We start from the raw sequence: 22573 nt of genomic DNA, 5'->3' as shown, positions 1-22573 counted from the left end.
GTAGGTGCCAACAGGTTTACAGAAGACAGACAGTGGGCAACAGAAGTACAGAAAAATCTTCAAAAAAACAAACAAACAAACCAGCCATATGGTCACCGTGTGATTAGGAGGGTCAGGGTATTCTCACAAACCAGTCAAGGTCAGGCTTCAGGAAACAGACTTAAAAACAGAAACTCAGCTCTTGCAGTCAACAGAAATGTTTTTTAATAATACTGCATAATGGCTCCTGCCTTCAGGTCCCTCACCATCACCACAGCAACTATGCTGCTGTCTGCTGTTCTGCTAAGCCAGAAAGGGAAACAGCAATGTTGGTGTGAAGCTAGCACAGCAACTAGAGCAGAAAAAAGAAGGCAGCGGAGTCACACCGGGGGGAAAGCCCATCTCTGGGTAATGCCCCCCCCCCCCCCCCGGCATTTACGTCTGAGAGCTTCTTGTGCACAGAGAAGGGGGTCTGGGTGCTCCAGCAGAAAACAATGACTATTCGTGAGGTGGTAACTAAGCCAGGAGACTTCCAGATTCCCCGCTAGCCAAGGAAGGGAGAGCCGGTGTTTGAACCAGCAGGCTTCTGATGCTCACTCAGGTCTCCAGAGAACAGGCAGAAGCTCCCAGGGAGGGCGCTGCTGCTCTGTGGGAGAAAAGCAGCCCCGGGCTTCATCGGAGGCCATCCCACACAGCCAGACTGCGGGTAGGTGAGTGGGGAGAGGCCGGGGTGGGGCTGTTGGTCCGCTATAACTCTTTCCTAAATGCGCCCCTCACCTATGCTTCTGAGTCTGCTTGGAGGGCACCCAGACTCATCGTGGAGGTGTGGTGAACGGTCTTGCAAATGGCTTTTTGCTTGTCTGAAGAAGCAGAACTGGGTCTCCTGGCCCAGGCCACGCCTTTCCAGAAAGTTCTCCCTCCACACAACACCTCCCAAGGCCAGAGACACGCCCTCTTAGGCAACAAGAAGAGTGACTTCCCAAACCTGTTGACTCCTCCCTGAAGGATGTACCTCAGCCATTGCCCAGTCTGCCACAGCGGAGGCACGGCCAGGTATGAGTGGAAGATGACGCTGACGACTTCCTGTCCTGGTTTCATTTCTGTGAGTGTGGGGTTTATTCTACATCCGGTTCCAGGTTCCAGTACACCTCTTCAGGGAAGTCAAGGCAGGAGGAGCCTCGGGCACCACAAGTGCAGGCAAGAGCAGAGAGAATAAGCAGGATCTTGTTTGACTAAGCTGTGCTCAGTTGGCTTCCTCCACTCTTGTGCAGGACCAGCCCACATGGAACTGTCTGCATTCAGGGTGGCTCTTCCCTTGTCAGTTAGCAATCAGAACACTCCCCCACAGACCACCTTGATCTAGATAACCCCTCAATGGAAACTCAGGGCTGGGTGTAGCGGCACACGCCTTCAGACCTGCACTCAGGAGGCAGGGGTAGGTGGATGCATCTCTTGAGTTTGAGGCTAGCCTTGTCTACATAGCAAGGTTCAGGACAGCTACATAATGAGAACTTGTCTAAAATTGAAAAAAAGAAAAGAGAGAGAGAGAGAGAGAGAGAGAGAGAGAGAGAGAGAGAGAGAGAGAGAGAGAGAGAGAGAGAGAGAGTCTCATCTGGTGACTGTAGGTTGTGTGAATTAAGTTAAAATTATTCACCACACTACCGGAAGTAGGGAGGTCTCACCAGAAGAAAAACAAACAAAAACAAAAATCTCAGTTCCAGATAGCTCCTCCTTTCCATGGGATTTATACCAGAATTGGAACACTTACCATGACTGCCTGGAAGTTGAAAGTGCTTTCTGTAAGGGGTCCTAGTATAACAACCAATGTTATGTTTTAAGTTTTAATTACTGTGCCCAAGAGAGCCATAAAACAAAATGCCTCTAACCTGTAAGTGCATTGCCCAAGAAGAGATATTTCCTGAAATGCTGGTGGGTGTTTGTTTATGGGAGAGAATAAACCATGTGTTCTCACTCTCCTAAGCAAGTTTGCTTGACCAAACTACACCTGATGTGCTTGATCACAGGGAAGGTATATAGGCAGGAAGTACGTCAGGATATATGCTTGCTCCTGAATGGACCTGATGGGAAATACAGTGGCCTTATGGGGTTGCCTTTCTAATCCTCTGCACAATGAGACTCATTGACATATTTTCTGGGAACCCAGGAATGAACCTGACCATAGCCCATCATCCTGGCCTGTTGTGGAATAATCTTTTTGTGCACAGTGAACATGTGTTACTCTGATTTACTTAATAAAAAACTGAACAGCCAATAGCTAGGCAGGATTCTTGGAGCAGAGAGAACCCTGGGAAGAAGTAAAGTTAAGTCTTGAGAAGACGAAGAGCGAGCAGTATCATAGATGAATAGAAATGGTTAACTTAAGTTATAAGAGCTAGCTAAAAACAAACCTAAGCTATCTACCAAGCTTTCATAAATAATAATAAGTCTCTGTGTAGTTATTTGGGAGCTGACTGGCAGGACAGAAAAAGTCCATTTCTGCTGGCAATATTTAATAAAAGCTTGCTTCAAATTTGGCTCAAAATTGTGGCAGTGGTCTTATTCTTGCCCTGTGGGATTAACACTAGGAGTAGGTAAAAAACCCTGCCCAAGCTTGTTTTGATGGAGAAAAAACGGTCCTTTAGCCTCCAGGAAGCAGTGGTGAGAAGTCTTAGTGTTGGATGGACCATTTTCCCTGTTTCCACACAATGGTTTCTGTATGTGAGTCCTGCATCTTTCATAGCACTGGGGAAGGGAGCACAGGACCATTGGTGCTCTACAGGGAAGGAGGCACGGGACCATTGGTGCTCTAGAGGGAGGAGGCACGGGACCATTGGTGCTCTAGAGGGAGGAGGCACGGGACCATTGGTGCTCTAGAGGGAGGAGACACGGGACCATTGGTGCTCTATGGGGGAGGAGGCACGAGACCATTGGTGCTCTAGAGGGAGGAGACACGGGACCATTAGTGCACTAGAGGGGAGGAGACACGGGACCATTGGTGCTCTAGAGGGAGGAGACACGGGACCATTGGTGCACTAGAGGCACCCAACCAAGTCCATCTCGAGAATTTTCATCAGCCTTGGAAATGGAGCCATTTTCTCCCAGGAGGATGGCTGGGAAAGAGTAGCTGGGACCCAATTTCTCAGCGGAGCTATTCAATCTAGCCGTACTGGCTGTGCCCTCGGCTCTGGCGCCTCATCTGCTCAGTGAGGACAGGAGGTAGATGTAGAAAGGCAGACAGACAGACATCACAGGAGCTGCCCTGTGCATCGGAGAGAAGCCAGGAAGGAAGAGCAGCAGGGACAGACTTTGGGACACCACCTCATTTCCCTCCCACCTCCCCATCCCCACCTGGCCGCCAGTCCCATGCTATCTCTGTGTGGTCGGCCCCATGTGTACTACACTCACACTCCTTTGTGAGAAGACAGTACCATGAGCCCAACAGAACCCACACAGAAACTGAAGTGATCCTCTAGGGATAAACAACAGATCACAAGCTCGTCTCAGGAGTAAGTGTGGGCCCTGTAGAGATGGCCCAACAGGTAAGAGCATGTACCGCTGTGACAATAGACCTGGCTTTAGATCCCAGCATACACATCAGCTGGCTCAGAACCACCCCTAACTCAACTCCAGGAGATCTAACGCCTTCTTCTGGCCTTCGTGGGTACTGTACACATATGGCACACACACATACACAGGCAAACACACACACACAAACACTCAATAAAAATAAATATTTTTAAAGTCCACCAAATGATCCCAATGCTGACAGACCCAGCAACATCTTCTCACATGTCACTACTGTGCCTGGAAAATGCAAGCTTTCAGATGGTCCAGAGAGACTCAGGCCATCCATCCCAGGAGAGCATCCCCTTAGTGTGCTGTCTGTAATGGGACAGTGGAGCTCTGGTGTCTTTCTTGGTTCTGTAATCATGCTCCTAGTATCCCCTGAAGAGAACCTTCAGGGAATCTTGAGCCTCCTCAAGCTTGTCTGAGAAAAGAAGTCTGGAAGTGACTGACTTCTGCTGTGACTTTTATGTACCACTAACCTGACTGCATATTAGCTTCTAGGAGTAACAGGAACAGGGTAGAGAGATGCTTAGTGCTTAAGAACACTTGTTGCTCTTGCAAAGGACCTGGGTTCAGTTCTCAGTACTCACATCAGGAGTTACATTGCCTGTAACTCCAGCCTCAAGGAGTCTGTTGCTTCTGATTATCATAGGCACCTGCACTTACATGCATAAGCCCACATACATATACAAATAATTTAAAAAACATTTTAAAAGAGTAATGGGAAGCACTTCTCAAATATTTGAATTGCATACTAGAGATGCAAATCAACATTTGTACCTTGTAATGTTTTTGTCAGTACATCTTTGCATTGAGATGAAAGCACAATAATTAATTGCTTACTCCTTGTGTATCAGGTGTTCCATGCCCTAGGTAACATTTGCAGAGTATGTATGATTTAAGTGTCATCTGGGAGATGCTAAATACATCTGAATGATAATGTGCGAGTTCATCTTATGAGAAGACTAATAATAGCCTCAGTTAAAGGTTCAGCTAATTTGATCATAGCATCTTCCTCTAACTAGAGTGTAAAGACTCATGGGGCTGTGATGGGCACTCTGATTGCATCTCGTCCTCAGCCTTAATAAAAAAAGTTTAAAAGAAATGAACCATTAAAAAAAATACCTGGGGCTGGAGAGGTGGCTTAGTGGTTAAGAAGAGCACTGGATCCTCTTCTAGAGGACCTGAGTTCAATTCCCAGCACCCACATGGTCGCTTACAGCCATCTGTAACTCCAGCTCCATGAGATTCAGTCCCCTCTTCTGACTTGCTCAATAGACAAACATACAAATAAAATAAAAAAATAAAGGCAAAAAATTGTTAATTCATTATTTTTAAAATTAGATGTACCTATGTGTAGGTTTGCACATGTGTGCATTCATACAGGTGCCTGCTCAAGCTGGGAGGATCAGATCCCCTAGAGATGGATTTACATGTGGCTGTGAGTCACCTGATGGGGGTGCCGGAAATAGAATTCGGGTCCTCTGCAAGTGTAGTATGTGCTCTTAACCACTGGGCCATCTCTTCAGCCTCAAATAAACCTTTAAGAAAAGCCAGTGGGCTAAATATTGAAATTTGGGACAGGATGAGAAATCCTACAAGGAATTTCAGGTGGACAGACATGGTACAGTTTGTACTGGGTCCCACAAGTTGTGTCCATCCCTTTACTTGTGGGCACTCAACAGACACATCCCCCATTATAACAACGAAAAGCAATAGTGCCCAGTGATCCCCTGGCTCCGGGTGATCTTGGGGACAGGGAAAATGAGGAAGTAAGCACATCTGTATTTTAAACTACCTATGGGTCTAGTATGTCAAGTAAGATATGCACAGAAGAAAGGAAAAACCTCAGGAAATCCCAATTAAGTTCTCCATTGCATTGCTTTCATGAACAGAAAGGAGTCCCCAGTCAACCTGTCTACAGTCATGATGCTGGCTGGCTAATACCCTGTATCTGTTCACTCTCCCATATAAAATTTATCTTTGCAGGAGATTCAAGATAATTTCATGTCAGAATCATCACAAAATTTCTATTTTGGAATGTTGATGAGTATAATTTATTATATACAGTATAATAGACCTGTACATTCATGTTACAATACACAGTTTTAATTTGTGCCTTTGAAGAATCAGGGACATGGAATATAATGGAGATTTATTGCCCAAGAGTTTGTAGACATTTGAATGACGAATAAGGGGTTTGTCTTAAATTGAGGTGACATGGGCAAAGCTGCCCTGTCTGATGATAAAAGTGGTGGCAGTCAGAACCCTCCGGGGGGTAAGGGTGGAATAAAGTAACGGTCGGGAGTGCTCTGCCTGCAGTGGGCATATACTTGTGACTAGGACTCTTTACACATGCAGCTACAGCTACTTTCCTCTTAGCTAAAGACTGAGGGGGGAAATAGTGAAGGACACAGTGCAGAATTTGCACAGTTTGGAACATCCTATGTGCATCATTTTCATAAGACACAGACTCAGAAAAACAAACAGCAACAATAACAACAAAAGTCTTATATCCTGTCTGTTGTGACCAAAGCCAGAAAACAAAAACCAAAAAACAAAGCTCTTGTTCAGACAATTAGCAACCCCTGGTTATGAGAACAGTCATGGATGTGTGAGTCATTCTGTTCAAGTTCCAGCCTGGCTTAGGATGTGTGACTGGTCCAGGTCACTGCTTCCAGAAAAAGGGCCCCAGATTATTGGAAAATTTTTTACTTAAAAACTCTTAGTCCAGGTATGGTAGTACACACCCTTTATCCCAGCACTCGAGAGACAGAAGCAAAGGCAAAGGCAGGCAGATCTCTGTGAGTTTAAGACCAGTGTGGTCTACACAGTGGATTATAGGACAATCAAGGCTACTTAGTGAGACCCTATCTTAAACATAAATAAATACTTAAAAACTCTTAGCCAGGTGGTGGTGATATACTCCTTTAATCCCGGCACTCAGGAGGCAGAGGCAATCGAAATTCTCTAAGTTTGAGGCCAGCCAGGTTCACAAAGTGAGTTCCAGGACAGCCAGAACTGTTACACAGAGAAATCCTGTCTTGAAAAACCAAAACCAAACAAACAAAAACCTCCAAACCATTGTGGATGAAACTTGTTACACTTCCCATCAGCTGAAGAAAGACCAACCCTCTACAAGGACATCACCATCTGGCTGGCTTGGAGGGTCCACTTCCTGGATGAGAATTCTTCAACAAACAATTGCTCCATGGCTGTAAAGGCAGCAAACTGTTTCTCACTGCTGGGATCTGAAGCATGGGTGCTTTTGCTCACTCACGATTTTGCTGAGAACCAAGTGCTCAGAGGGATCCACAACTCTGTGGGTTCTGATGGCTCCATACTCAGTTTGTGGGAGAAGTCAGCACTCAAGGATTCTGGAAAGGTGGCAATCTCTTCTTTATCACTTTAGCTTTTTTGATAATGCTCTCAAAGCTCCCTCAGCCTACCTTTGAAGGTATGGGTGCACCCAAGGTTTTCTGTGACCATGCAAACACTATGTCTTTACCAGACTGTCTAGACACACCAGTTACACTGCCAATTTGATAGAGGCCGTATTTGACCCTTGTCTGCCAATCTTACAGCCTAATGGTCAGGTTCATAAAGCAACAGATTCCCAGCTACAAAGTGGCCAGCACCCCTATGACTGCATGTGTCTGATGGATAACTCTATTGAGAAGTCAACAGTTCATAGCCATCATTAACCTGGAAATCTTATTATCCATAGGGACGAAACACTGAGGTCAGAAACAGAAGGAATTACACAAAGAAAAACCCATAGCAAATAAATAATTTTGACAAACTCTGTGAAGTTAGTAGATTTCTCTATTTTTTGTGAACAGCTGTTTCAAAATGGAAGGAAATCTTTCATTTTTCCAGTTCCAAGCTGATGGGCTGAGCTGGTTTTAACTAGAAACTGTCCTTTTCTGCAGTGAGTGTGTGTGTTTACCGTGAACAAAACAGCAAAGACAGCAATGGCTATCCTCACAAGTGGGACTGTGCTTTGATATGTTTGGGGATAGAATTTTGTGGTCAGATGTTAGGAAGAACTTGGTAAGTTCTAGGAATTCTGAATTACGGACTAGCTATCCTGGGAGGTTTGACCGTATGGCCTGCTGCTGTGCAAACAGCCTCGCAAGGGCATTTTGCTGTTATCACTACATAGCCCAAGCTGGCTTTGAACCTATTGTGTAGCAAGCTTGAGATCCTCCTGCCTTAGTCTCCTAAGTGCTGAATTCACGGTGTGTGTGATCACCGGCAACTTGAGGCCTTGTCATCCTTTCTGCCTCTCTCTAGTGCATGAGCTGTTTCGCTCGCTTTCTCCCCCTTTCTGTCTTCTTTGGTCAGCTTTTCTCATGACCATGCCGGAGTGGATTTAGAGGAGGAATGGGTACTTTGTGGGACAGGTCCGTGGCTGCTGGTACAGAGTGAGGGAGAGTACCCAGATTGGGGACATAAGCCACCAGACCCTTCAGGGGAAGACAACTCCCAACCCACGAGCACAGACATGAGGTGAGCTGAGCTCTGATGTGACCCTGGTGCCCTTGGCAGATGGATCTCATCCTCAGGACTGCTGGCTGGCTGCAGAGGATCATGGGAAGAAGGCACTCCCATGTGGCCCCTCACTGCTGCTTAGAGAAGAAGACCTTGAAAGCACTGCTGTAGCTCCTGTTGAAGGCTGTGTAGATGAGTGGGTTGAAGAAGGAGTTGGAATATCCCAACCACAGGAAGATGCTCTTCCAGATGGCAGGGATGTCCCAGGAGCACAGGGGACTGATGAGCTCCGTGACAAAGAAAGGAAACCAGCAGAGCACAAACACCCCAATAAGGATGCCCACCATGAGGGCCGCCCTCTGCTCCTTCTGCTCCCGCCATGTATCCCCTTCTGTCTGGAAGGTAACGGTGGCATGGCGGACAGTGAACACCATCTGGGGCTGTTGTGTAGCATCCTTCACCTGCAAGGTACAAACAGACACTTTGTAAGGAACAACCTCTTCACACCTACCAGGTAGTGGCCAGGCTGAACCCAGGTATGGACGGGCCTGAACCCCACAAGCCACTCCAAAGGACATGTTGGAGCTTGGGTGGGGAATTCCATAATCTAGAGGGTACAGTCGTGCAATGACAGGGCCAAGGTGTGTGTGTGTTTGCCCAGTCCACTATAGACAGTGTCATCCCTAGGCAAGTCATTCTGAGTTGCATGAGAAAACTAGTTGAGTTTAAGTCAGCAGTTCTCATCCTGTGGGTTGTGACCCTTTTGGCAAACCTCTTATCTCCAAAAATATTTACATTACAATTCATAACAGTAGTAAAATCCTAGATATGAAGTAACAATGAAAGTAATTTTATGGTTGGGGATCAGTTGGGGTCACTACAACATGAGAAGCTGTATTAAAGGATCACAGCATTAGGAGGTTGAGAACCACTGGTCTCAGCCATCGTACAAGCCAGCCAGAAGCATCCCCGTGTTTCCTGCTGTCCTTCTGTGGCTATGAAGTGAGTTCCTCAGTTAGAGGTAATGCTATGTGGGATAAGAAGTCAAGTTCCTGCCTTGACTTCCCTCAATGACGGGTGGTGGTCTGGCATTATAGGCTAAAATAAACACTCCCCTCTCCCAAGTTGCTTTTGGGCAGATTGGTTTTTTTTTGTTTTTGTTTTTGTTTTTGTTTTTGTTTTTTTTGGTTTTTCGAGACAGGGTTTCTCTGTGGCTTTGGAGGCTGTCCTGGAACTCGCTCTGTAGACCAGGCTGGTCTCGAACTCACAGAGATCCGCCTGCCTCTGCCTCCCGAGTGCTGGGATTAAAGGTGTGCGCCACCAACGCCCGGCTTGGGCAGATTGTTTTATCACAGCAACATAACTGGAATAGAAAAACATGAGGCCTGCAGATTGGGTGTCAAAGGCACAGAAGACAAGTTGAGTCTGTGATGGTGAATTACTGATTGTAAACTGGATGGAATCCAAATCGTCTGGGAGGCTAACTTCTAGGCTTTTCTGTGACAGGAAGACATACCCTAAATGTGGGTGGCACCGTCCGATAGGCTGGGGTCCCAGACTGAATAAAAAGAGAGAGTGAGTGGAGTACCCCATCCCTCATTCTGCTTCCCAGCTGCACAGACAGTGTGAGCAACTACCTTAGGCTCCTGCCACCATGACCTCCCTGCTGTGATAGATTGCACCCCCAAACTAGGAGCCAGTGCAAAGCCTTTCTCCCTGGAGTTGCTTCTGAATGGTATTTTATCCCAGCAAAAATAAGTTATTAATATAGATCACAATGAGCTCATTATAAACAAAATAGTGAAGACTGAAAATTCATTTACCATATACCTCTCATACCAGGTAGCCTCACATACCCTTTGGAGGTCAGTGATTTTCCTTTGTCATTTGGGGGCTGGATTGGTTTACTGCTACTGCTCACCATCAGGGGTGTGGGGTGTGGTTTGATGTTTCCTTTGCTCAAGCTTCACTCAGTGTGACACTCAGACCACTTCCTGTTGCCTGTGCGATCAAGATGTAGCTCCTTCTTGACTCTCAGCCCCTCTCCAGCACCATGCGTGTCTGTATGCTGCCATATCCTACCATGATGATAATAGACTGAACCTCTGAAACCGTAAGCCACCCAATTCAACGTTTTTCTTTATGAGAGTTGCTGTGGTCATGGTGCCTCTTCACAGCAATAGAAACCCTGACTCCTGCCCCAGATGAGGCAGTTCAGTGGGTTAAGGTGCTTTCCAACAAGCCTGACAACCTAAGTTCTATCACCAGAGACTACGAACTCCCCCAAGACTCCCTCTGGAAGTCTTCCTCATTCCTGGCATTTTTTATGGGTCAAGCTGGGCATTGTTGGTGATAACAGGAATGCTAGCAACATGAAGGTAACAGCAACATGGAAGTTCTAAAGACATAGGGGTGCTGGAGACATGGGAACACTGGGACCTGTTTTTGCATCAGGAATTCTTCAGAGTTTAGTATAGAGCTCCATATTTCTCAGAAAAGCATCACCCGTGCGCCCCCCCCCCCCCCGTTCTGTTCTCCTTCTGTTGCTGTGATAAACACCATGACCAAAATCAACCTGGGGAAGAAAGGGCTCATTTCAGTTTACACTTTCAGGTCACTCACTCTTCATCGATGAGGAAATCAAGGCAGGGACGTAAGCAGGCGCTGATTGCTGCCTCACAGGCTCGTGCTCCGCTAGCTTTTCACACAGCCTCATGCTTAGCTGCCTAGGCATGCTGCTGCCCACAGTGGGCTGGACTCTCCCTCGTCAGGACAGTTCCTTACAGACAAACCTGAATGGGGCAGTTTCTTAGGTGTCTCCAGGTTATGTCAACTAACCAGGACACACTTCCGTGTGAAACACGGATCCGTGTTCTGGTGCTGTGTTCAACACCAGCCTGTCCCACCCCCACAAGAACTCAGTGGGGCTGTGGGTCCATTGATAGGAGATCCCGGCTGTTTGAAGGGTTCCACTTTCTCTTGCTTTCAGGTTTGTGTGCCCACCCTGCCTTCCAGACCTCATCTCTCTTCTCTGTGCTAATCAATGACTACAATGAAGCAATCACTTAACTGAGTCTGTAGAGTAACCTGTATAGATTAACATAAGAGTTTAAGCACTCATTAGCAGATCTCAGGAAGAGAGGATAAGGTTAGCACAGAGCCAGCAGTCAGACCAAGCTAGATCTTCCGTCATCTCTGAAACACACTTAGAACAGGTGTTTCACAATTTCAGATTCACAGGAAGTCCCCAGTTTTACCAGCCTTTTGTCTTTCAATAACTGAGTTATTTGGGGACAAGCACCACTTGTTAAAGCTCTTGGGGTTTTGTTTTTGTTTCAAAATATTGCTGTGCTAAATAATTGTTTATGGTTTTACTACAAATCTAACATGTTCCTTCCATGGCTTAGTGTTGCTGAAGTTGGGGACAGAAACTCTCAGCTCTGAAGTGTGGGTTCAGTTGATTCTTAAGACAGGTCACCTGGACCTTCCAGAACACTCAAGAAACAGATTTACAGATTAGAAGAAGGCTCTGCATGGTGATGACTCAGGGACAGATTGCTCACTATGTAGCTATGGTAACAAGGAAGCATGATGGTTGTCTAAACTTCTTCCTCTGATCAAGGACAATGCAGTTCCCAGAGCACATGCTTGTAAACAAGCCAGTCATCAACAGCCCTCACTCAGGAGTCAGCCAATCAAGTCAGGGTCACCCTAGACAAGCCAGTAATCATTAGCCCTCACTTGGGAGCCAGCCAATCAAATCAGAGTCACCCTAGAAACCTGACTCTGAGAGCCAATCATTGTGAGCACCCACAATCTACAGATAATGCTGCCCATCCTGACAGAATGACCTCCCATCCTGAGCCTGATCACTCTGAATTCACAGAGATAATCATGAGTTCTTTTGTCCTAGCAACAGTTTGGCATGACAGGATTTCCTTACTCCCTAGGTCATAAAAATCACCAGTTCTTTTAATCTCAGCCTGCGGGTCACAGCTGTGCTACCCTTGGCAGTTCTAAAAGGTAACACTGAGACCATGTCTAGGACCCACCATGACATCTCTCCACCAAAAGGTCTTCACTGGACCCAACTCCAGGTATCTGCTGGCTCATGCTTTTGTTCAGGCACTCCTGATTTCTTAGGTTCCAGCTGGCCCCCTGGGCGCCTACTACTAATGATATTTTGCTATTCTGGAATTTGCAAACAAAGGATGTCTTTGTGGCTCATCATATTGAGGTGTTTGCTTCAAGTAACTAGAGCGTCAGCTAGAGGTATGCTGTTGGGTCTTGGCTTAGATTTTGGGATAAGGTTAGTCATGTACCGGAGTGCAGCACCTTGCTGGAAAATTAACCTGCAGCATCTACAGCTGCTTGTTTTTTGTTTTGAAGATTTGTTTTACGTGTGTGTGTGAGTGTGTGTGTGTGTGTGTGTGTGTGTGTGTGTGTGTGTGTGTCTGTAAGTGCATGCAGGTTCTCTCATAGTCTAGAAGAGGGCATTCAGTCACCTGGAGCTGGAGTTATGAGCTGCTAGACATGAGTGCTAGAATTGAACTCAGGTCCTCTGCAAGAGCAGCAAACACTCTTAACCACTGAGCCATTTCTGTCTAGCCCCAGTCAGCTTGTTTAATTGATATCCAGAGGACTTACAACATTGCCCCCTTGGGATCTCTCTCTAGCATGTTCTGGGAGCTATATCAGATTTCCTAAATGAACTGCCCTTTCTTTAAGATTTTTGTTGTTGTTCAGGAAAAAAATTGAAGCATTCTGTAAACTCACTAGATATAAAGTCAGATCTATAAACTGTAAATTCAAAGCCTATGCCAGAGTCAAGGGCATAAGGGAAATTTTTCCTAAACTTCAGAGAAAAGGGCAGAAATGTGTTGTGGAATTTAGAATTTCATTAGAATATCAAACAAACCATATTGCTAGGACCTGTCACAGCCCGAACTGAAAACTCTTCAGATTTGGAAATATTTAAAAGCAGGACAGAGTGGAAAAGAGTTACCTAATCCAATTGTGGGAATTTAACAATAGGTTATGGATTACATAAATCAATTACAGAAGCTTCCCTTGCATGGGATGACTGAAGAAAGGTACAAAGCAAACAAAGACAAAAAATAGATTTACCATCCATGCAGCCTTATGTGGAGCAGAAGCCCGCAGCTGATGGGATGGGGTCTCAGTTAAAGCAAGGCCTTCTTTTACATCTTTGTTTGTTTTTGTTTTTTGTGTTTTGAGACAGGGTTCTCTGTGTAGCCCTGGTTGTCCTAGAACTTACTATGCAGACCAGGCTGACCTCAAACTCAGAGATCTTCCTGCCTCTGCCTTTGGAGTGCTAGAATTAAAGGCATGTACCACCATGTCTGACTCAGTCTTTTCTTCAATAAAGGGACTCAAAAGGGCTGGAGAGATGGCTCAGAGGTTAAGAGCACTGGCTGCTCTTCCAGAGGTCCTGAGTTCAATTCCCAGCAAACAGGTGGTGGCTCACAGCCATCTATAATGAGGTCTGGTGCCCCCCTTCTGGCATGAAGGTGTGTATGCAAACTCAACACTATGTAATAAAAATAAATTAATTTTAAAAAAGGACTCAATAATAAGAAATAAATGAAATTATGAACCTAGCAATTTAGAAAATACCCAATATGAGGCTAGACCTTTCCAAATAGCCTTAAAAAGTAAGGGTCGGAGATCTATATGAGATGTTGTTCTCTTAGATACCCTTGACAAGACCTCAATGTGGGAGCCCAGATAAGGCCCAGGCACTAACTGATTATCTATCATCTGTCTATCTGTCATTCATCTCTTTATATCTATTATGTATCAATTATCAATTGTCATCTATCTATTATCTATTCTATCACTGTCATGTACCACTCATCTATATTGTTAATAATCTATTGGCAGAAGGCTCCTTAAAAAAAATCAATGTCTCAAATTAGAAACCTAGTGCAGTGGGAACTTCCCAGGAATCTGTGAGAGTGACCCTAGCTAAGACTCCTCGCAATGGGAGATACAAAGCCTGAACTGGCCATCTCCTGTAACTAGGCAGACTTCCAGTGGAGGGATTGGGACCCTAACCCAGCCAACTAATCTCTGACCTACAATTTGCCTTGCCTACAAGATATGTTGGAACAACGGTAGTACAGAAATTATGAAAGTGCCAATCAATGACTGGTCCAGCTTGAGACTTATACTATCAGAGGGAGCCCACCCTAACACAGCCAGGACCCAGAAACTAGGATAAAACCAAATATGACTGGCAAAAAAAAGTCATTGAGATGATTATTACTGATACTCTTCTATAGTCAGGGATTGTTGCCTAGCACAATATTGTAATCAAAGAGGCTTCACTCAGCAACTGATGGAAACAGATGAAGACACCCACAGCCAAACATTAGGCATACATCAGGAAATACTGTGGAAAGCAGGGAGAAAGGATTATGGGAGCCAGATGAGCCAAGGACACCACCAGAAAACACCCAGAGTCAACTGACCTGAGCTCATGGACCCATGGAGAGTGAACTGCCAACCAGACAACTTACATGGGACCTGGGCCCTCTGCAACATATGTTGCAATTGTGTAGCATGATTTTCTTGTGGGACTCCTGGCAAAAGAAATGTCTCTAACTCTGTTGCTTGCTCTTAAGACCCTTTCCTCTTGCTGGGTTGACTCATTCAACCTTAATAGGAGAGGAGGTGTCTAGTCTTGCTGCAACTTGATACGGCATGGCTAATATACATGGGAGACCCACCCTTTTCTGAAGTGAAGGGAGAAGGAGTGGATGGGAGAGGGACTGAGAGGAGAGGAGGGTGGCAGGGGTAACTGATTGGGCTAGAGAAAAAATTAATTGAATAATTTAAAAATTTAGCATTAAAAAGAATCAATATCTCATATTAACTGATAAGTAAAATCACTATCCAAAATCTTCTCACTAAAATCATTCCAAAGGAGACATAATCACCTACCAAGTCCCCATCCTTCTAACTTTAGAGGATATCTGCCTATATTGTGGATGCCCTGTTTGTTGGTACTTCGTTAAATCTACCTTTAACCCTCACACCATGAAGATAAACTCATTTGATATACAATTTAGACATTATTTGGGGGCAGGCTGGAGAGACAGCTCAGCAGTTAGGAGTACCAGCTGAGTATTCAGCTGAGTGAAATGGCCCCCATGCCTCCCAGCCCTCAGGAGACAGAGGCAGGCAGATCTCAGAATCTGATCTACATCATGAGTTCCAGGACAGCCAGGGCTACATATAGAGATGCTGTCTCAAAAAAAAAAAAAAAAAAAAAAAAAGAAAGAGGAAGGAAGGAATAAAAAGTATGCACTGCTCAACTACTTAACCAAAAGACCTGGGTTTGATTCCAACACCAGTATGACAGACCACAACTGGGGATCCAACACTCTCTTCTGGCCTTTGCATGCACCAGGCACACACATGGTATACATGCAAACACACATGCAAAACACGTATAACACATAAAATAAAATATTCTAAAACTTATATGAAATAAGCCGGGGTTGGTGAGATGGCTTGGTGGGTAAAGATGCTTGCCACCAAGCCTAATGGGCCTGAGTTCAATCCCGGAGTCCGTATCAGAGGATTAACTTCTGCAAGTTGTCCACTAACCTATTTACTTTCACACACTCCATAGCATGTACCCTGTCCCCCATACAAAATAAAAGTAAGTGTTATAATAAAAAATTAAGATGGGGACTAACAACCTGCTAACATTCCTCAGGGTATTTGGTAAGTACGCACACTAAGATTGACATAAACGCAAAACTCAGGGTAGCTAATTTTCCTTTTTTAATAATTTATTTATTTTTATTTCATGTGCATTGGTGTTTTATCCCAGCACTCGGGAGGCAGAGACAGGCGGATCTCTGTGAGTTCAAGACCAGCCTGGACTACCAAGCGAGTTCCAGGACAGCCTCCAAAGCCACAGAGAAACCCTGTCTCGAAAAACCAAAAAACAAAAACGTATATGAAATAAAAGTTATCTGAGAATGGCAGGCTAGCTCAATAGGTAAAGACATTTTCCACTAACCTTGATGACCTAAGTCTGAACCCTGGAGCACATTGGTTGGAAACAGAAAACCAACTTTGGACCAGTTGTCCTCTGATTTCCTCATGTGCTGATTTCCGCTCGCGCACACACACCCACCCACACACACACACACACACACACACACAATGTAAAATGATGAAAAAACAAGATATCTGAAAGGCAGAGGGAAGTTGGTCTGCAGTAAATTTAAAAAAGTAAACCTAGGAAATTTTGTCTTTAATAAAATAGTTGGCTGCTGGGTATAGTACGCGCTGCAATCTATTTTGGAGGCTGAGGAAGGAAGATTCTCAAGTTTAAGGCCAACCTAGGCTACATAAGGAATTCCTGACTAGCCTGTGTTCTATAGGAAGACCCCACCACAAACAAATAACAAATAGACAAAATGGTGTGTTTGTGCCAGATGATTAAAAAAAAAAAAAGAAAGGCCAATCTGCGGCTATGTGGCACACTTTTCGAAGGTTTGAGACTGGGTTCCCGTGGTGGGAAGAGAACCTCTTTCATCTCCGTGACACACATAGAGTTCAATGAGTGTTGTATGTTTCCAAATAAACTGGGTGGCCACTCGTGATGAGATTGTAGCTGAAAATACTTACACTATAGACTGCAGCATTACCGAAAAGACAGCAAGGGGCCTAAAGTCCCCATAGACACCTCACAAGTGAGAGGAACTGCAGCCCAATGCACCCGTGCAACTGGATCAGAGCCCCCAGAAACCTTTCCTTTTATACTGATAACAGTGTACCAAGAGGGCTGGAAAGGTAGTTCAGCAGTTAAAAGCACTGGTTCCTTTTCCAGAGGACATGGGTTCAATTCCCAGTGTCCACAAGGCAGCTCACAACCATTTCTAACTCCAGTTCTAGGAGATCCAGTACCCTTTCCTAGCCTCCAGACACAGGCACACATGTCATGCACAGATGCACATAAAAACAAACACCTGCACTCACACATTTATTTTTAAAAATGTACTGAAGCTAGACATTTAGTTCAATTGGTAGTGTGTTTACAGCATGCTCAAGCCTTAAGTGCAGTCTTGAGCACCAGTATGGGTGAGATGCACCTCTAATTCCAGCACTAAGGAGAAGAGATCAGTCCAGAGAGCTACGGAGAGAGCAGGAGGGGATCCAGCGCCCTCTTCTGGCCTCCATGGGCGCATGTTTGTTTTTAGCTATTTAATATCTGAGTGTTTTGCCTCCATTTATGTCTGTGCTCCGTGTGCATGCAGAGCCCTCAGAGGCCAGAGAGGGCGTCTGATCCCCTGGAATTCAGGTTACAGATGGTTGTGAGCCACGTAGAGGAGCTGCTGGTGCTCTTAACAACTGAGCCATCTCTCTGGTCCTTCAAGAAATGTTTTTAAGTAAAACAAAAACAAAAACAAAGCCCACTGACTGAGCCATGCCTCGCCAGCCCGCAGTTCAGTAATCAAGGCCCTGTTAGCTTTGCTCTCTTGGCTGGTAGTCTTAAGTCACTACTTGTAATGAACCTACCACCAATCTCCAATCTCTAATGAATCTACCTAGCATCTCCCTATTGTTAGAGTAGAAATAAATAAATAAATAAACTGATGAAGAGACTACAGTCTCTGGCCTGAATGGAGGAGACCTAACATTCAGTTGGGCAGGGTCATTCACTTGGCCAAGAAACCACCCTTAGGAACGAAGGCTTCCTTAAGCCTCGATGCAGAGGTAAGTGGAATAATTAAACCTTTGAGACGTGAGCTTTCCTCCCCCAGTCCCTGCCGTGCGCCAGCTTACGAGGCTCCCAGCACATGGTTGTGCCTGCCTGCTTCCCTACGGGAACTTAACTTTTCTCCTTTCTTTCTCTTTCCTTAACACTTTGGGCTCCCCTCCCCCAACACTGTGGACTTCCTTACTCTCCCAAAGCCTCCTCCCCGCCTTACATCTGACCTCTACACAGGCTGAGACCCAGCGACTTTTCGCTTCCTCTCCTCCGCTTCCGGACTGCAGCTGAGGGTTTAAGGCTTTCCTGCCTTCGGGGTTTTCTTTTAAATGCTAAAATTGTCTTTGTGTTTCCATTGGAGTCTATTCCTAAATTATTTTATTAATGAGACCAAGAAGCCCCCCCCAAAGGGGACCCTAATTTCCCAGTGTCACTCTTGTTCGTAATTGTGTTCCTGGGGAAACTAAGACTCACTTTTTAGGTTCACAGTCTCATCACTCATTTGTAAAAGAATTTAGAAACAGACTAGAAAGGAAGTTGGGGACAATTTTATGAGAGTTGAAAAAAAAAGCAACAGGGTGGAGATGCTGTGAATCTTGGCAGCTGCTGGTGGATGGGAAATGGAGAAGAGGAAGAGAGAAAGCCTCCGGTTTGTGATAGCAGTCAGCAAGCAGCCCCAGGGCAAAGGCAGAGGGATCTGAGACAAAGTAACAGAGCCGGCAGCACCAGGGAAAGCACGCTTGGCCTTTGGCCCGCTTCTGAAAGAAAGATAGATTTAAAAAAGGGGGGCTGCACCAGAGAAGAGGCCTAGGGAAGGGAAAAGCACATTGTCTCATTAGGGGGTCATTTATCCCTTCCAGCTCCTTTTTGGTTCCTTGAAATGCCAGGCTAGAGATAGAACAACCTTCACCTTTTTATATGGTAATTTAAATTCCAAGGAAAAGCAAAGCGTTCTGTCACCAGGGAAACCAGAGGTGGAGCTCAAGCTTCAGTTGCCTAAGGCTACTTAGAACCTAGCTCCGGGCTGTCTGATATGGTAGTTTCCAAAATTCAGTTCTGTGAATTCTGGTCCTTGAAATTCTTTGTTGTGGAAGCCATCGTGTGCTATTAGAAATCACCAGGCAAAGCAGGGTGGTGGTGTAGCAAGCCTTTAATCCCAGCAGCTGGGAGGCAGAGGCAGGAGGATCTCTGTGAGTTCAAGGCCAGCCTGATCTATGAAGTGAGTTCCAGGACAGCCAGAGTTACACAGAGAAACCCTGTCTCAAGAAACTAACAATAGTAGTAATAATAACAACAACAATAATAGTTCAAATGAAATCACCAGGCAGTCCAGACATCATCCTTGATGGAGGACACTGTTCCAGATGGAGGAACTGGTGACTTCTGTCACCCCTTTCCTTCTTTGTTCTAAAAGAACAAGACAAAATTAACACTCCTCCCTTCCCCTTCCTCCCTCCACACATTGTACCCTAAGCTTGAATGATTAGAAATGCAGCCTCATTGATGAGGCCTTCACAAGTAACCACCATTCGTAGGCTAACCTTTATGTCAAGCCAGTACAACACTCTCGGCTCACTCAGTTAAAGTATTCTGTGGTCCCAGAGTCGGGCAACAGAAAACGGATGGGGACCTCATCCTTGCCTGACCTAACTTCTATACACAGGTGAGGCCTCAGCACTGGGCACTCATGGAGCTTGAAAACACTGAATCACCACGTCAGATTTCCAGGAATTAAGGGGGGGGGCAGAGGATGGAATTGGGACTTCCTCGTAGAGATTGTCTGCTCCAAATGCCAGCTGTAGGGAGCTGGGGAGCTGTCTGTCCTGAAACTTGAATTTTTTTCCTGCATATTACTCAAAAGGAAGGCAGATAGGCCAGGTGGTCTTCAGTGGTGTCCATGGCCTGATGGGGCTGCAGTAAATGGGCCCAGGAAGCAATGGTACAAACCAGAAGGCAAGGAAAACAGATAACAAACACAGGCACCAAGATGACAGTAAACAGTTGTCTTTAATCTTGGGAGGAGGTGTTAGACAGGACCCTGAAGAATGACAACAACCTAGAAATTATAGTTTGCAAAATAGCCTAGAACACAACACAACCGATGAACCTGCTGTGTGGCAATCATTCTAATCTTCCCTCCTCGGACTCCCCCACCACCAGTACAGGGTCCTTTTCTGGGGCACTGAGCCAGTGTCCTCCAGACACCAGCTTCACCAGATGTTCTATAAGGGATGCTGTCCATACACAGAGCTTTAGTGCCAACGTGGACCCGATAGGACATGGTTCACAAACCCCACATTCTCCACACAGAAAATGATTCACCAGCACTCAACACGGGAGGGGCTCTGTGATTCCAAAAGGGAATCTTTGGCGCTTGTGCCCTCCCGTGCCTACATCTCCCTAAACTGGAGAGTTTCACCTTCCATACACTTCGGGGGAAGTGTGCTGAGAAGAAAGCTTTTGCAGATGCAAGTGAAGTATTTTTAGCGATCCTTGTAGCACCCACCTCCACAGCTTCGGGAACCGGGGAGACGCTGTTGGTCTTCCTAGAACCCACGCGGAACTTCGCAGCCTTGTAAATCTTCCAGTACACGAAGAGCACCACGCACAACGGCAGGTAGAAGGCGCCCACCGTAGAGAACACGGTGTAGGAAGGCTCGCGACTGACCTGGCACTCCTCGCTGAGTTCAGAGTACGTCTCTCCCCAGCCGAAGAGCAGCGGGGCCAGAGAGATGACAGCAGAGAGTGCCCAGGTGAGCGCGATCATCACGTTGGAGACGCGCTTGCGGGCACGGAGTGTGTACTCCAGGTGGCGTGTGATAGACCAGTAACGATCCAGAGCTATGGCTGTCACATTCCAGATGCTGGCTGTGCAGCAGAGCACGTCACACGCGATCCACAGCTGGCACAGGCGCCGGCCCAGCTGCCAGCGGCGTCCGGACAGCTCGTGCACCAGACTCAGCGGCATGACCAGCGCAGCCACCAGTACATCCGAGATGGCCATAGATGCCACCAGGTTGTGTGGCACGCGGTGGAAGGTGCGTACCCTGAGGATGGTGGCCAGCACCAGCAGGTTCCAAGCGAACGTGGCCACAGCTAGAAAGCCCAGCAAGGTCAGGACCAGCACTCGAAAAATTGAGAGAAAGGGCCGACTAGGGCGCAGGTCTTCCGTGCCCAGGCTGCGGTTGGGTTCCAAAGAGGAGGGAGTGGAGAGGGAAAAGGAGGTCAAGTTTACAGTCAGATCCATCGCCAGCCCAGGACACCTGCGTTCAGATTCAGTAGCCACCGAGCCCACCGGAGTCAATCTAGAAATGTTTGCGACCACTAGCTAGTGGAGAGGATTCTGCCAAGAGTAGGAACCTGGCCCCAATCTCCAATCAGTGAGAGTCTGGAGGAGACGGAGGCAGAGAGGAGGGCGCTAGACCGCAAGCCGCACAGTCTGGGTACCCTTAGAGATTTGGAAAGCGGACTCAAGGGGCAGAGTCTAGAAGCCAGGGCCCGCTATCACATGCCTGCTTTTCCTCACCTCGGCGGAGACTGCTGTCTGGTCGCCCGCAGCAGAGCATCCTTGGGATCGGCTCCATGCTAGGTGGATACATGGAACCGGGCTGGTGCGTCAGAACAGTCGCTGGTCCAGGGCTGCTCCCTGCCCGCCCCCAACCCCGTTCTCCAGGCAGTGGTTCCCTGGGGAACAGCCGGATGCTGGGCAAGCCACGCAGGTACCTGCTTTCTAGAGATGGTCTTCTGCCCTGACCTAGCCAATCTCTACCATGCCTGGGGCTGCTACGCCGAAAACGCACGCTGGTGCGCCCACCCGGACCTGCCTTAGCAAAGTGGGAATCTGGCGCTACGTAAGGTATCAGCTGATGAAGCCTCTCCCCGCCCCTGGCTCCCTGAGCGGACGTGCTTGGCGCTGTCCACGGTGCTACCGCCTACCCCAGCACGCAGCTTGGTGGCTGTCCAAGGTCCAGTCGCTCTTCATTTTGTCGGTGGCCGGGATCCAGTTAACTAGTAAACTTTCCTAAAGCCTTCCTCCAATACCCACGCCCCCTCTGGAGGTGATCTTGAGACCCCGAGCTGCATCTTGGTTTCCAGAGAGTGTAGTGCACAAGTGTCCCGAGTGAGGCATGTAGCTAACAGTCTGGCCTTACTGTTTTCCCCTCCAGATTTCAAGTACATGATCGTCTCCTAGCTTGGTGAGCTCAGTGTCCTCACTTAAAGAGATAGATGAGAATTTGTCCTGTTATCAGACAAGGCTGAGGTGTGCAGTTAGGGTGCCTGTTTCCTGACACCCAGAAAGAGGCTTGCAAGAGTCTCTCCAGCGGCTCTACTGCAGAAATAGTTCAGCCATTAAGAGCATTGGCTACCCTTGCAGAGAGCCCCCTTTGGTTCCCAGGATTCATGTAGTAGCTCACAACTGGGTGCAACTCCATTTTCAGGGGATATGATACCCCCTTCTGGCCTCCACAGGTACTGGGTACACATAGGATGCATATATGTATGTATGTATGTATGTATGTATGTATGTATATATATATATAAGCAAGCAAACACTCATACACATAAAATAAGAAAAATCCTTAAGGAAAAAAGCCCCATGGCACTTGAAAAACAGGGTCATTGAGCCAAAGGTGATGGTATAACCTTTAATCCCAGCACTCAGTCTCAATGTAGGTGGATGCTTGTGAGCTCAAGGCATCCAGGACTACCTAGTGAGACACTGTGATGGGGGATGTCCTTCTGTGTGCTATGAATATGTTTCTCTCATTGGTTGATGAA

The 22573-nt window shown here is 46.5% G+C and overlaps 1 protein-coding gene across 1 annotated transcript; it reads right to left on the bottom strand.

The window, feature by feature from the left end:
• Positions 1-7353: 7353 nt before the first annotated feature.
• Htr5a (5-hydroxytryptamine receptor 5A) lies at positions 7354-21683 on the bottom strand. The gene is made up of 2 exons (XM_005084203.4): positions 20301-21683; positions 7354-8501 (listed from the first exon to the last, which is right to left on the bottom strand). The coding sequence occupies exons 1-2, from the start codon at positions 21039-21041 to the stop codon at positions 8169-8171; spliced, it is 1074 nt and encodes a 357-aa protein (XP_005084260.1). The 5' UTR covers positions 21042-21683; the 3' UTR covers positions 7354-8168.
• Positions 21684-22573: the final 890 nt, after the last annotated feature.

Source organism: Mesocricetus auratus, unplaced genomic scaffold (assembly GCF_017639785.1).
Source record: "Mesocricetus auratus isolate SY011 unplaced genomic scaffold, BCM_Maur_2.0 Super-Scaffold_100676, whole genome shotgun sequence".
Classification (NCBI taxonomy): Eukaryota; Metazoa; Chordata; class Mammalia; order Rodentia; family Cricetidae; genus Mesocricetus; species Mesocricetus auratus.
This window is presented reverse-complemented; position numbering and strand designations above follow the sequence as displayed.

Bases quoted from the DNA above. Each gene is read 5' to 3' on its own strand.
- Htr5a (XM_005084203.4), bottom strand. From the start codon at position 21,041: ATGGATCTGACTGTAAACTTGACCTCCTTTTCCCTCTCCACTCCCTCC. The intron at 8,502-20,300 runs GTGGGTGCTACA...TGTACCTTGCAG, and splicing joins CGGTTCCCGAAGCTGTGGAG to GTGAAGGATGCTACACAACA.